Below are 16,553 nucleotides of genomic sequence, written 5' to 3' on the forward strand. Positions count from 1 at the left end.
GAAGAAACAAACAGTGAAGTTTACACCGAACTGCTCCCTCTGAATAGTGTTCTATCTGCTACTGTTTTATTTATCTGCCCCAGAAGTACTGGGGGTGAACTTAAGACTTCTCCAAAAAGGACACATGGACAGCAGTGCCCTAGTGGGAATGCAAACTGTGGGAGATTCTAACATTTCTCGTAACTCAGGCTGGAACAGAATATAGCCGGCGAGCGAAGTGCTCAGAGGGATAGTGAGCCACTTGCTACATCAGGAAGTTGCTCTGTCAGCAAGCTAATCCAGAAGCTGGGAGTGAAAGGAAGGTGTGTGTGTCTAGTTGTGTGTGTAGGGGTGGAGACATGGGGTAATGGTGTCATTATTCAAGGGTGATAACAGCAGATCTTTTGTAGTTTTGAGAGGCCAGGAGGAGTCTAAAAGTATATGTCAGGTGTTAATGAGGATGTCTTTAGCAGTCATTAGCAGCAATATTATTTGGATGGAATTTATCCGGGTAAAAATGAGTGAAATCTTTGCGTGATCTGCTTTTTCTCACAGAAATTCTTAATGGGCTTTTACAATTGCTGCCGGACCTGATCTGAATTTCAATATGAACTCCAGCAGTTCCAGAGGGTGGCAATTAGGGAAGGGTAATAAATGCTAGCCCAGCTAGTGATGCCTGTATCCTGTGAATGAATGAATGGAAGGACATGCACATTGATTCTCACATCTCTCTTGGGCAGCAGACATCCTTGAATAAATCTGGCTGAAAATCACATTAACAGGACCTTGGATATTCAAAGGATGGTGATCGTTTATCTGTAATTTACAACATTTTTGCCTTGTGTATTGTGTCTACGGTTTCAATGGTTATCAGGGGAAGGAGGGAAAATGGAGTTGTGATTACAATCAGGTTAGTCATGTTCTTTTCAAATGGCAAAGTAGGGTTGAGGGGCTGTATAACCCTTTGGGTCTTAATTTGTATAGTTATGTGATTCACCAAGTCGGAATAATTCCAACATCCATGATAATTAGGACATTTGACAGTAACTTATTTTAATTACATCATGATATATTACAAAATAGAGAGGGTTTTATATCCAATATCATTATAAGTTGACTAAACCCAAAAGGAATCTTTTTAAACTAAATGTTGGAAGAAATCATGATCTCTTGTGCTTTTTACCACAAATACTTGGCTGATTGTAACATGAAGAAGATTGGAGTTTGGACATGTTGAAGATGGTCATCGACAAAGAGGATCTTTGATTTGGGAACATTTGTCATGTTTTAAAAGGGAAAAAAAAGTTTTTAAAAATCTGCAAACACTGGGGGCCTGAAACAAACAGAATACTTTGAGAATCTGTGCACATCTGCAAAGAGAATAAACAGGTCAACATTTTGGACTGGATTATATCCAGGAACAATTCTTGAAAGTTTAACCATCTTTTTTCCTTATCGATGCTGATGGATTTGTATATTTCCCACATCTGGTATTCTTGTTTCATTTTCATAAAGGAGCTTCCATTAACAACTGTTGAGAGATAAAGCAGCTGGAAATATTTACAGCACTGCTAGCTTTTTCAAAGGAGCTTAAGGAAAGAAATGTTCCTTAAATTGGGAAATCAGCAGATAACATGCCAAGGACATTCATGGTGGAATAATCAAAGGCAGGCTTAGGTTGAATGTATAGCCCTTCCTCAGCATTGATAACCCTTATTGGAGCTGAAAGATGCTCTGACTTCTGGCAGTTACATTGGGATGGGCATTTGTACAGATATGTACTTCCACCCTGACGAGACTAGAGATCCTCTCACCACAGCTTGGAATGGGCTCTTAGAGCAGAGTGGTAGCCAGCAGTCCCCTTCAATTTCAAATGTGGTTGAAGACAGAGGCTTTTTAGGATTATAAGTGATAAACATAGAGTGATTCCAAAGTGCCTATATTGTTTGAATATGTATTAACTCCAGCACTTATAGATAAAAATATACCAGAGACCAAAACAAAAGGGAGCCTTATTGCCCACACAGCATATTCAATCAGAGCCCATCTATGATTATTCCACCATGAATGTCCTTGGCATGTTATCTGCTGATTTCCCAATTTACGGAACATTTCTTTCCTCAAGCTCCTTTGAAAAAGCTACCAGTGCTGTAAATATTTCCAGCTGCTTTATCTCTCAACAGCGGTTGATGGAAGCTCCTTTATGAAAATGAAACAAGAATACCAGATGTGGGAAATATACAAATCCATCAGCATCGATAAAGAAAAAAGATGGTTAAACTTTCAAGCATTGTCCCTGATTGCAATCCAAACTCAAAATACTGACCTCTTTATTCTCTTTACAGTTGATAGATGACCACCAACATTTTTTTTAATGTTTCTGTGGAGCAGTGGAGAATTTGGAAGCAATTGAGACATGCAGCGTGATCTCGAGCACCTCATTCGATCTGGTATGGGCAATGCACTGGCTTTCATCAGCCATACGTTCTGCTGAGATGATCAAGTAGCATATTGAGTGGAATTCCCATCCCAAGAGCAATGCATATAAACCCCCAATACTGGCAGCAGATTGACAGTTGCACATTTGATTCAGTACACCTCATGAATTAAATCTTGGCAATGAGTGGTATCCTAATTCTTTCTATCCTGTGGATAATTTTTATATCCTTCCTTAAAAGAACATCAATTTGATTAATGGGAGCTAGTTGTGCTTATGATTGGGTAAAGGGATTGATGTTATAGCCAAGTAATATCAATGGATATATGTGGCTAATGACTGCAGTATATAGCATACATTTTTAAATGCATCCTGTTATAACTTTTGAACACAGAGATCACAAAATCATGTTCCTCGTCATCTATAGGGGAATTTCCTGATCTGTTTATCTTTGTTGGAAAGCAATTTAATTGCTCAGTGACATACTGTAGTATGAAGTACTTACAACTGAGGAACTACAACCAGGATCACTGTGGTTTCTCCAGGGTTTGTGGCTCGAATTGACCTAAGGAATGAAAAGAAGTAAACATTTATAAAGTGGAAGATTCTTACTTTTTAACTTCCTGCAAAACATCTTCAAAAAATGACCAAGATTTATTCTTCAATTCTCAAATTCCAAAGTGACTGTTACATTAATCTCATGAAGATTTTGATGAAACCTAAAATCGTGTGATTTTCTTTGGATATTTCCTTTTATGGAAAATGAAAAGTCTGCTTGGACAGTCAAGCATCGTACGATTGGTTAATAAATTCTTTCTGCTTTCCAGTGATGATGAAGGCAGTGTCACAAGGATGGATGTGATGGTTGACTGTTGACTGGAGCTGGGGGGCAAGTCAGGTGATTAAACTTCCGTGAATACTTTAATCTCATTTGGCAACTTGACTTCAGAGTGCTGTTAAGAATGAAGCACAATGTTGTGGGCCTGGAGTCACATGTAGGTCAGACTGGGGAGAGTGGCAGACTTCCCCTACTGAGGGACACTTAGTGAACCAGTTGGGTTGCTCGCTGCTTCGTGATTATTACTAACGACAGTACCTTTTAATTTCAGATTTATTTACTAATTGAATTTAAATTTCTTCAGCTGCCATTGGGCAATTCTAATACATCTCTCCAGAAGTGTAACCACTAACCTACTGTCCTCTTTATAGTAATATCGATCAGTTTTAGGCTGGGTCGTTTTACACTTACACAACTGAACCTAAATTTGGAACCTGTTGAGATTCAGATATTCCCAAGACTTATCCAATGTCTGTACTATCATTGCTGTCCATATTTAACTCCCTGCATTGGGGATCCTGCCAAGAGTTAAAATGGACCTTCCTGAATATGATAAATAATTTCTTCCTTCTGAATCATCATCAATTGTTTGTGTAAGTGACACCGTATGGGAACTGACAGCAGAAAATGGTAGAACTAGATATAAGAAATAATCTTTAATTTAACTTAACCAACCCTCTGAGGACTGGCAGGCATGTGACATATTCAGGTTGATTTTGCTGAAACATAACATCAAATGCAGCCTATACTATTCCCGCTGGGAAGATTCTGTTAAAATCTGGAGTTAAATGAAAGACATCTACTTAGTATTATCAGGACTTTAGGGAAAAAGGACTATGTTCACAAGGTGATTGCTAAATGATAATTCACTATCCAATCAAATTCCTTACATTATTTCATTTCCAATGAGTATTTTCAAAGTATTGTAAAAGTTTCTGTTAAAAACTCTCACTCATATATGCTTGGTTTGTCAATGGTTTGAGGCAAATTGACTGAATTAAACACATAAAACAAATGAATAGGAGATGACCAGTTGGTTCATCAAGCCTTTCGCACCATCATGGTCAGAGCATCATGGTTGAACACTTCTTCCTTTCCCCCCTTCCTGTCACAACACAACCAGCCACCAAACATACAATCCTCCAATGCCCATCCATCCCTGCCCCTTACATCCCCTTAAACCCAGCAACCGTTCTCCTGGAAGAGACAAAAAAAGAGGTAGAAAGGTGTGCAAATAAGGGAACAAAAATCCTGGAGAATTCCTCTCTGACCTACTCAGTTATTCGACCACAACGAAATGTGACAGGCACAGGAGCCTTTCAGAAAATTAAAATCTTTAAATAGACAATGAGAGTGTCAAGTACTGTTTACCTGTAAATAGCCAATGAAATTTGTGTTATTCACTAGGCTATAAGACCATCTAACTCACACCACAGTGATATCGCTATGGAATTAAAAAAAAACACTGTAAAATCTCCTAGAATCTAGATATCAACCTAAACAAGCATGTTGCAACTTTAAAACAAAGAAATTGCAAAACTGACCAAATAAGACACATTTAGACACAAATTCCTAGACTCTAAGGGAACTAAGGGATAGGATGAGAAAGAGAGCCTGAGGTGTAACATCGATTATGATTATATGGAATGGTGGATTAAGCTTGAGGAATGATATGACCTCCTCCAGTTTCTTTATCTTCTGTTCATATGGACAGCATCTTCCACCCTCCACAAACTGCAGAATCTGACTGTGGCAGCCTTATAGCCATTTGGACATGGGACTTCTGCCCTGCACTCAAGACAAAGTCCTGCCTCAGATACCCAGTTTGCCAAGCTGGTGTCAGCTGCAGAAGTGGCAGCTGTGGCCAGACCTTGGACTGCATCATTAGATTCCAAGTACTGGAGTCCAAGATCAAAACAGTCAAGTTGTGGTAGTCTCATGACAGGGTGGGATGGTGAGGCCCAGTTGGATGGAAAGGAGATAGAATCTTGACAGAGAGTCCAGGGGTGAGGAAGAAATACACACAAATGTAAGACCTTTGGGTGTAGGAACCAACCAATGTGTAAACAGTGCTTTTATTTGGAATCCCATTCCTCCCTTCTTGTCCAAAGCTGAACAGAGTGAAGAGCCCAGCAAAACTAAAGCTGTGATGGAACTAGCCCTTAAGTGGTCACTAACTGAACGCTTTATAGTCTCAGGTGAAGATGAGGTTGGGTGGGCTGCCCTAGGCTGTAAAATTGGAACAGTTTGGGATAGGGCTTAAGAAGGCCACTCCAAAGCTTACCCCCTCTGTCAAACCTTCAGACATAAGATTTTGCTGTATGTCACTAATATAGTTCCACTTACCATAATTCAAACATACAAATCAGAAATACTGATTCTAGGAACTGAAACCATGACTGTGTCTGACAGGCTGCAGATCTATTTCCAAAAGACCTGTCGGATTACCTGCAAAGAGCTTCAGCATCAAAACATCTGGCATGTCTGTTGTCAATGACTATCATTTCATGATGTTTATCCAGAAAGTATTCCAGGGCAGACTCTGGTGTCCGTGCGATATTGCACTTGTATCCAGCTTTATCACATGCCCACCAAAAGCCATCACTCTGACTGTCCTCTTTAGCAAAGACCAATAGAACCTACAAAGATAAGTTATATCAGGTGAGATTCTGCTGCGCATTCCCACTGAGCCAAATTTGGATCAATCTACACATAATAAATGACATTATTAGAAGGTGTAATATAGTCACCAAATCCCTGAGAATAATGAATCTTAATTCTAAGAACAATCACAGGGACATTGCAATTGCTGTCTATCCAGAATTATAAAGAAGGGAGGAGGTAAATCAGTCAAGTTTCTCACAGCTAATTGTCTTTTAATCTAGTGCCCACTGGATGACATATTATGTCGGGTGTGAGCTAGTACATAAACAATGGGCCCAATGGCCTCTTTCTGCACTGTAACAATTCTGTGATTCTGAGTGCACCTCAAGTCCAGCTGATATTTGAGGGTACAATCATGCTGTATAAGATAAGCATACCATATTAGGCCACCCTTGTGATTGATGACTTGCGACTGTCACATAATAAATCCAATTTTGATTTACATTACTCGCAGTTATTAGTGTTGCAACTGAGGAATTTTAAAGATTGTAAGTCAAAGATTCATGCAAGCCATGGTCGTGATATACAAGTATTTTACAGAAACTTTCATTTATTACTGTTGCAATACCAAATACTATTGTGACATCTGAGCTTGCGCCAAACATGTTGACACATTATCACAGATGTTTTCAATCTCTATATTATACAAATTGAACAGCAAATTGAACCTGGGCTTCACTCAAAGTTTAGAAGCAAGCTCTTCAATTTTTAACTGGCCCATCATAGCTGGACCCTCTAATACTTTAACCAGGCACTATTTTTGTGACTGATGCGTGTGTCAGAAATAAGCTGATATCTGGAGCAAACTGTGATTTGTTGTATTGCTTGGGGACATATAATTTTAACTTGACAAATCTGAAATCCTGCCAGGTGTCAAACTTGCAGCATAAAATTTATCTGGAATTCAGGTACCAAAACTAAAGTCATACACAACAACAAGGCATTCAGATCCCAGGAGTCTGTGCATTAATTGTACCTCTTGCATTTCAAATTGATTTTGGAGTTTGGGGATTGCTTTATTTTTCATTTATTTAGCATTAGACCCTGTAAGAAATACTCAATATGATGCCATTCCTTCTTCATTTATTTGGATGGAGGAAGGGGATCAAGCAGCAACAAACAACAGTAGCGTCACCAACTAGGAGAAGGGACAAATGAGCCTGTGAGAAGATGGAAATCATGTGACTGCTGCTTGTAGTCAGCATGACCCAGACCACCAAACCAACATGCAAGTGAGTTTTCTGATGTCTTTAAGGAGGAGCGCATGAGAAGTCTGTGTTTATTGGGTAAGTTAATACTGGTCTTTGCAGCGTGCTACAAGATTTGAAGCTTCCTGAGCCAACTGAGCATGCTGTACCTGAAGTACTACTGCCCTTAATGGTGTCAGCTGGCAGTTGGCAAGGCCAGAATGTGAGTTATTTCCTTATTTCTGTGTGGGACACATGATGCTTTCCAGATCCTATAGTAACAAAAATCTTTTTTTATTGTCATATTTATTTTAATGTAAGAATACAATAAAATACAGGGAGAAGCTTTCATTTGTCCCCATAATTCTGTGTCATTTTGAATAACTTTGAGGAAAAAAGTGTAAGATATAGCTTAAAGAGAGTCCATCAGTCCTGAACCAGCTCATCATCAATGATGCCTGCACTGCTATCCCTCCTCCATCACTTCATCACTGTTTACACCGGACCTAAACTCAGTTGCCAATCCTCAGGGCTCATTGCTACCTGCACTGGAACAACCAACCAACATCAGAATCACATCTCTCGCCGTTGGCCTCTGTCTGAACTAATTCTCAATCCCTTTTGTGAATAACCTTACATCTAACCTAATCATTTTCTCAATCTGGAATCCAGTTAATATTCCAACAGTGTGGATTGATAGGTCCATTGTCTGCCTGTATGTCCACTCAGCAGGGCTACTGGGCATCAGCAGATGCACACTCCAGCATGATCACTGCGTGGCATGGGAAATCTGCACTTAGAACAGTTAGAACCATGCTGTATAACCCAAAGTGAAAATGGTTTTGACTTATATAAGCTATCAAAGAATTTACAAGTACTTCCAAAATTGTAGGTGGATGCACTGATTGAAGAATATGTTATTCTGTTAATAATTTTGAAATGCTTAGTATATAGAGATCAAACCTCTTCTTCAATATTCCAATCTGCAGACGCTGTTACAGAATTAATAGGATTTTGAAAGATAATCACCAACACATTTACTTTCTCTGTAGCACTGAAAGAAGTGGCTGAAGAGAATTTGGATGCATTGGTGATCATCTTTCAAAATCCTATTAATTCTTAAACAATGCCTGCAGATTGGAAGGCTTTGAAAGTAATTCCACTGTTTGAGAAAGAAAGGAGGGAGAAATTGGGGAACTATGACCTGTTAGCCTAAGGTCAATAGTAGGGAATGTACTTGAACTTTATTAAGGAAGTGATTACTGATGTTTGAAAATTAAATATCCGATTGAACAGAATCCATGTGGATTTATGTTGGACTTATTTTGGGAATGTTACGAGCAGAGTCGATAAGGAAGAATCAGTGAACGTAGTATATTTGGATTCCTAGAACATTTATGATAAAGTCCCACTCAAAAGTTTACTAAACAAAATGAAAGTGCATGAGGATTAGAGATAATATTCTAACATAAGTTGAGGATTGGTTAATGAGCAAAGAACAGAAAGTAGGAATAAATGGGTCATTCTCAGGTTGACAGGCCATGACCAGTGGGTTGCCGCAGGGATCAGTATTTGGGCCACAGCTACTTACAATCTATATTAATGATTTAGGGGTGAGGCGCAATTGTAATATTCCCAAATATGCAATAACATAAAACCTGAAGGGAATTTGAGTTCCGAAGAGGAGGCAATGAGGCTTCAAGGAGATTTAGACAAGCTGATTGGGTGCGAAAGTACACTGCAGATGGAATATAATGTGGCTGTGAGGATCTCCACTTTGATAGGAGGAATGAAGTCACAGAGTATTTCTCAAATGGTGAGAGAATGGTGCCAATGTCCAAAGGTATCCAGGTACTGAAAGCTAACATACAGGTGCAGCAAGCAATTCAGAAGGCAAACAGTAAGTTAGCTTTTATCAGAAGAGAATTTGAGTACAGGAGCAAAGAAGTCTTGCTTCAATTAGTGACATCAAACTGGAGTATTATGTGCAGTCCCCTTGCCAGAGAGGAAGTGTAGCCAGAGGTTCATCAGACTGATTCCTGGGATAGTCAGTCTGTTCTAAGCGGAGAGATTGAGGAGACTGGGCCTGTATTCTTTGGAGTTTAGAAATAGGAGAGCAATTGCATGGAAATGTTACAAAATTCTTAAAGTGTAGATGCAGAAAGGATATTTTCCTTGTCTGTAGGGTCTAAAACCAGGAGTAACTGTCTTAGAATAAAAGACTAATTGAGATGAGGAGGAATTTCTTCACTCAGAGGGCAGTGGTTCTTTGGAATTCTGTACCTTCGAGGGCCGAGGGAGCTAAGTCATTGAGTAAATTTAAGACACAGATATTAATTTCTAGTGATTGATTACATCATGGATATGGAGATAATGTAAAAGTTACAATCTAGAATGGCAGAGCAGGCTGGTGGGGCTGGACAGTCTATTACTGCTCCTAAATCCCAATTATAGCTTACTCTCCTAAAATGAAATCTAATCTGGACAATATGGAACACTGTCTACTTTCACAGTAAGATGTAATTGCAATTGCAAATTTGTTTAGAAAGTGCACAGGATTCCTTCCAGTGTCTCGGTCAAAACTTTTCCCTTAACTAATACTAGCAAAAGCAGATTAAGAGATCATTTGTGTTTGTTGGACCTTGCCATGTACAAGACAGTCAGAACCCTTCAACAACAGGTCATTTCCAATCATGAATGTTGTGTGTGTTCTGAGGGTATGTAAGACATTCCAGAAATATAAGTTCATTATTGAAATTGCATAAAAGCTTCTACTCTCTAACAGTAAGTTGGAAGCGTTAATGCTATGAATTCCATGACAGTTCACATTAAACAAAGAAATGATCAAAAATTGGAAAAGATACACATTTCCCAGTAATTCTTATGAACTGCTATAGTTCATCACATTTACGAAATAGAAAGCAGTTATAGCAATACTGCTGTAAATCATAAATGATGAAATATTTTATCTGCTTTGTTCTTTACAATTAAGCCAAGTAACTGGTCTGTAAACACTCAGTTGTTCAGATTAATTTATTTATTGGCCTATTGGGGCAGCATGGTAGCTCAGTGCTTAACACCGGTATCTCACAGCACCAGGAACCTGGCTTCGATTCCAGCACTGGGTGACTATCTATATGGAATTTGCATGTTCTCCCCGTGTCTGCATGGGTTTATGAGGGGTGCTCCAGTTACCTCCCACGAATGTGCAGGTTTGTTGCATAGGCGATGCTAAAATTGCTCATTGTGCCCATGGATGTGTAGGCTAAGTGGGCTAGCCATGGTAAACGTCAGTTTATGGGGATAGGGGCTGGATCTGGGCAGGAGGATCTTCAGAGGGTCAGTGTCTTCTGTAATTTCTTATGATGCTGGGAATAATAGTTGCTACACCAAGAAACCAGACAGTTTGCTTTCAATGGTGCATCTGTAGAAGTTGGTGTGGGTCCTTATGGACATGCCAAAGTTTCTGACCGCCTGAGGAAGAAGAGACGTTGTTGTGCCTTCTTGACTGTTGCATCTACGTGGGAAGTCCAGGACAGGTTGTTGCTTATCGTCAATCCTAGGAACACTCTCCACCCTCTTAACACATAGATGGGGAAGAGTCCATAATCAATCATTTTGTAATGGAGCACATAGGAAGCAAAGGTAGAATGCTACTTGAACTGCTGTGCTCTTCCAGCACCACTGATCCAGAATGTGGTTTCCAGCATCTGCAGTTATTGTTTTTACCTCAGATATAATCAATATGGTTTTTCAAAAGGTAAATCCTGCTTGATAAATCTACTAGAATTCTTCGAGGATTCAATAAGTAGAGTTGATTGGGAAGCTAGTGCATGTAGTTTATTTGGATTTACAGAAGGTTTTCGACAAAGTCCCACCTAAGAGATTAGTACATAAAATTAAAGAACACAGGAATTGGGTTAGTATATTTAGATGAATAGAAAATTGGCAGACAGGAAACAAAGTGTAGCAATAAATGGGTCTCTTTCTGAATGACGTCTTGGAGGGACCAGTTCTAGGAACCAAGCTATTCACAATATGTGTTAATAATTTGGATGAATTGAATGTAATATCTCAAAATTTGCAGATAATACAAAGCTGGGTGGAAGGGTGAGCTGTGAGGAGGATGCAGAGGTGTTGCAGTGAGATTTGGACCAGTTAAGTGAGTGGGCAAATGCATGGCAGGCACAGTATAAATGTGAGGTTATCCATTTGGTAGCAAAAATTGCAAGGCAGATTATTATTTAAATGATTGTAAATTGAGAGAGGGAATTTTCAACAAGACTTGGATGTTCTCATGAACCAGTCACAGAAACTAAGTGTGCAGGTGCAGCAGGCAGTAAAGAAGGCAAGCTGTATGTTGGTGTTCATAGCTGGAAAGTTCGAGTAGAGGAACACTGATATCTTGCTGCAATTATACAGGGCATTGGTGAGGTCACACCAGAAATATTGTGTGCAATTTTATCTCCCCCAAGGTTTACCAAATTGAAATCTGAGATGGCAGGACAAACATATGAGGAGAGATTGAGTTATTTAGGTTATATTCACTGCAGTTTAGAAAGGGGTTCTCATGAAAAGCTATAAAATTCCAATAGGACTAGACAGGTTAGATACAGGAAGGCTGTCTTGACGGTGGGGGATTCCAAATTCAGGGGTTATAGTTTAAGGATAAGAGATAAATGTTTTAGGATCAAGATGAGGAGAAATTTCTTCGCACAGAGAATGATAAGCCTGTGGCATTACCACAGAAAGTGGTTGAGGCTAAACCAATATGTTTTCAAGAAGGAGGTAGATATAGCTGTTGTGGGATCAAAGGATCAAAGGATATAGGGAGAGACTGAAATTACAGCACTGAGCTCAATGATCAGCTATGATCATATTGAATGTGGAGCAAGCTCAAGGAGTCCAATGTCCTACTCCTGCTTCTATCTTCTACATTTCCAAGTTATGTGTGTTGAGGAGGAATTCTCAATAAGCAGCTGCGAGTTGCATATAAAGGGGGATTATTGCTTGTTAGTGATCTAATTAAGTGCAACTTTAACCCACTAATACGCAGCTTTTGATCTTGCCATCAGCCACTAGCAAAGTACATGCTAAGAACTCTGGACATGGAAGTCAGAGTGGGTACCTGGCAACTTCAGATAACCATTGGCTGTGAAGAGTCTTCATGTTGATCACCATGTAATGGTGTCTCAGGGCATGCTCTGCGCAACACGCATTCCCAGACATTGAACATGTTCCAGTCTAATAGAAAATCTCCAATCTACATCATGCGCACTTCTGTACTTCATGCTGCACGTCAGGGCATAACAATAAGATACATTGCAGGTTCTCTCCAAGCCCTTCACCATCCTGACTTGGCAATATATCACCGTTCCTTCAGTGTCACTGGGTCAAAATCCAGGAACTCCTAATGAATAGCATTCTGGGTGTATGTACACCAAATGGACTACAGCAGTTCAAGAAGGCAGCCCAACACCACCTTCTCAAGGTCAGTCAGCAATGTCCACATTCCATGAGTGAATGAATTGAAAAAATAAACATGTTGCAGCAAGGACACTTTGAGCTCAAGGATATGCACCATTCATAGACTGGACCACACTGCGTCTCTGAGCTAATCACTAGCCATCTTAGTGCTTACCCACTTTGTGGGCCTCAATATTCCCAAAACCCCCGCCATGCTTTGCCTTTTTGCATCTTGCCAAAGGTACCAGGCTCACCACACTTTTGTCATGCCGTGCCATTTACCAAAGACAGAAAGGCAGCAGGATTGTCAGTACTCAGTCAAATCAAAGGAAGTTGGCCTTTGCTCAGGGGACTGGCACTGTAAGTCAAGGGCAGCTTCTGACACAAGCCCAGAAACTTGGACACAGGCAATCGCTCAGGGCAGTCAGAGTCAGGATCCTCTCCTCATTAAAGAAGAGGAGCTGACTGTTGAGCATTTCAGCACCTATCTTGACTCTGTCTGCCCTATTGTGGACTGTTTCCTCCCACAAAGAGAGAGGCAACTACTAAGAAGGTGTGGGTTTTTGGCACAGCAGTTAGTTTTAGTAAAGGGGGAAGATTTCCTAAGAATATGAGTAAGCAAAGAAGAGTGTTAGTGATGTCAGTGGTTGTGGTGGGTGGTAGCAAGAAAGATTTTGCAGGTAATAGTGAGCATTTTACATTTTCAATTTTGATGGGAGGTGAGTATGGTTGCAGAGATGGAGTGAGTTGGAAGTGTCAGACAGTGGATGGTGATGCTTAACCTTGTAGATAGAAGGATGTAACAGACCTTTTTCCTCTAGTACTGGGCTTTCTCCAGGTAGCTGAAACTAGATTGATCAGGGTGGGTACCTTGGGCAAGGTCTGGTATCATGGTCTCCTTTGCTGGTCTGAGGAAAGAGAGTGTTCTGCTTGTGCACCACCCCATCCAACAGGATTTTCAGGTCCCTACCTGCAGAGCAAGGCAGAGTCAGGAAAGCACAACAATGCCTCTATCTCCTCAGGAGGTTGAGGAAATTCAGAATGTCCATAAGGATTCCCAACAATTTTTATAGATGCATACAGAAAGCATTCTACTTGGATACATCACAGCTTGGGATAGCAACTGCTCTGCCCAGGACCATAAGAAACCACAGAGAGTTGTGAACACAGCCCAGACCATCACACAAGCTAACCTTCCATTCACTGACTTGATTTATACTTCCTGCTCCCTCAGAAAGGCAGCCGACATAATCAAAGATCCTGTCCACCCCAATTAAAATCTCTCACTCTGTTCTTTTACCCCTATGCACTTTGTCTGGTATGATCTGTCTGTACTGTGTGCAAAACAAAATTTCTCACTGTACCTAGGTACATGCAACAATAATGCATCAAATCAAATCAAAAATTCTCCCTTGTCTGCCATGACTGGGACAAATGTCCGGAACCATGCAGGGCAATTCTGGACTGCCAGGGATTGTCCAGGTGCACAACAGGCTTCTAAACATGGCACTGCCAATAGAGATGTCAATTATTTTTGGGATAACTCAATACTCATGACTTCATAAACATCTAGAAGGTCACCTGCAAACTCTTACTTTCCAGGGAAAGAAATCCCAGTTTATCCTTATAACTCAAACCTTCCAGTCCAGGTAACATCCTTGTAAATCATTTCTGCACCCTTTCCAATTTAATAATATCTTTCTTATAGCAAGGTGACTAAAACTGCATGCAGTACTCTAAACGTGGCCTCACCAATATCCTGTATAACCGCAACTCCTACACTCAATACTCTGATCATTGAAGTCAGTGTGCCAAATGCCTTCTTTATCACCCTATCTGCCTGTGATACCATTTTCAAGAAACTATGTACCTGCACCATAGGTCTCTCTGTTTGACAATACTCCCCAGGGGCCTAACATTAAATGTGTAAGGCCTGCCCTGGTTTGTCTTACCAAAATACAACATCTTGCATTTATCTAAATTAAACTTCACTTGCCATTCCTTGGTCCATTGGCCCAATTGATTAAGAAACCATTATATTCTTTGATAACCTATCCACTGTAACACCAATTTTGGTATCATCTGCCACTTACTAACCCTCCTGCCTATACTCTCATTCAAATCATTTATAAAAATGACAAACAGCAGTCGATCCAGCACTGATCCCTGTGGAACCCTGCTGGTCACAGGCCTCCAGTCTGAAAAACAACCCTCTACCACCATCTTCTGTCTCCTACTAATTTTGTATCCAACTGGTTAGCTCTCCCTGAACCCCATGCGATCTAACTTTACTACAAGTCTACCATGTGAAACCCTGTCAATGGCCTTGCTAAAATACACAAAAACAATACGTACCGCTCTCGCCTCATTTATCTTCATGGTCACATCCAAATCAGGTTTGTGAGACACGGTTTCCCAAGCACAGAACCATGTTGACTATTCCTAATTAGTCCTTATCTCTCCAAATGCATGTAGATCCTGTGTCACTGATTCCCCTCCAACAACTTACCTACTATTCACTGATCCATAATTCCTTGTAGCCTTTCTTAAATAAAGGCATGACATTAGCCAACCTCTAATCGTCTGCAACCTCACATGTGGCTGTATGTGATACAAATATTTCTAATTTCAATTTCTTCCTTAGCTTCTCACGATGTCCTGGGTTGGACTTGATTGGGTTCCTGGGTCTTATCTACCTTGATGCATTTCAAGACCTGCAGCACCTCATCTTCTGTAATATAGACTCTTATCAAGACATTGTTATTTATTTCCGCAAGTTCTCTAGCTCCCATGTCTTTCTCCATAGTAAACACTGATGCAAAACATTCATTTAGTATTTCATCCATCTCCTGTGGTTCCAAACATAAATGGACTCATTGATATGTAAGGGCCCTATTCTCTCCCTAGTTGCTCATTTGAATCTCTTTGGGTTATCCTTAACCTTATCTATCATGGCTACCTGATATCCTCTTATGCCTTCCGGATTTCCTTCTTAAGAATGCCTCAACTATTCCTATACTCCTCAATTATATACATTCACTGGGGAGTACAGCATTTGAATAGTCCTATAAAAATTAGTATGTTTCCAAAACAAAAATTTCGAACAAGCGCACAATTATTACCACTGGTGAAAAGTGTGTGAATTGTTGGTAAGTGGAGTGTAATTGGCTGACATGTTGCCATGGAGAAAGGAATGGGGAACTGTGGCTCCCAAATTCCTATGCAATTTCAAAAAAGGCTCAACATTTGGACACCATGTTTTTATTTGCAGTGAACAGGTCTTGGCACATAAATGTATGTGACTACCAGTATGCATAAATGAGCCACATTATGTGCCTGACTGATTATCGTAACTTGGTTGTCAGTGTAGCTTTAAGCACACTCAAGGTTATTCAACAAATGTTGAGCAATGAGCATGCCCTAAACAGTGAGCATTATGGATTATGGAATAAAATTAGCCAATCACTGAGACCTACAGGCGAGGAACCTGGCTTTGCATCAGCATCTAAATTCAGATTTGCTGTTGCTCTATTTTTGTGGGAGACAGAACATCTTTTTGAACTGACGGCAATATTCTGTTAATGGGAAATACACTGTTAATGGGAAATACACTTGCATAGCCACTGCACTAAATAAGCAGAACATGCTTGGGCTGTTATTAAAATTTTCTGAGATACTTTGGATTTCCAAGGAAGTGAACTCGACACTTCCGCTGTCTATTGCTCAAATTTACAAATAGATCAGCAAACTGGAGAAGAGTGATATTTGAACAACTCTGATTTTCTCTCAGATGCTGCCAGACCTACTGAGCATTTCCTACTGGTGATCTTACAAGTTGTGGTTGTAAATAATTCCTGCAAGGAGTTATAGATGCTCAGTTTTGTGATGAAAGATATGTTCTGAATTTATCCTATTTTGCGGAGACATAGTGCCGCACAACATAATGGAGAGGATCATCAATATGAAGACAAGCCTTGATCTC

The 16,553-nt window shown here is 40.1% G+C and overlaps 1 protein-coding gene across 4 annotated transcripts in view; it reads right to left on the reverse strand.

Annotated features, from left to right (window-relative positions):
- pde8b (phosphodiesterase 8B) overlaps positions 1 to 16,553 on the reverse strand; it is a 259,858-nt gene that overhangs the window by 73,240 nt on the left and 170,065 nt on the right. For 3 of the 4 annotated variants that reach the window (XM_060843655.1, XM_060843637.1, XM_060843646.1), the window contains 2 exons: positions 5,703 to 5,893; positions 2,922 to 2,981 (listed from right to left, as the gene is read on the reverse strand). In XM_060843655.1, coding sequence (XP_060699638.1) covers positions 2,922 to 2,981; positions 5,703 to 5,893 — 251 coding nt within the window. Of the gene's footprint in view, positions 1 to 2,921; positions 2,982 to 5,702; positions 5,894 to 10,762; positions 10,776 to 16,553 lie in introns of all 4 variants that reach the window. The other variant, XM_060843664.1, reaches the window with a different exon arrangement.

The sequence above is a fragment of the Hemiscyllium ocellatum genome, chromosome 2 (assembly GCF_020745735.1).
Source record: "Hemiscyllium ocellatum isolate sHemOce1 chromosome 2, sHemOce1.pat.X.cur, whole genome shotgun sequence".
Lineage (NCBI taxonomy): Eukaryota > Metazoa > Chordata > Chondrichthyes > Orectolobiformes > Hemiscylliidae > Hemiscyllium > Hemiscyllium ocellatum.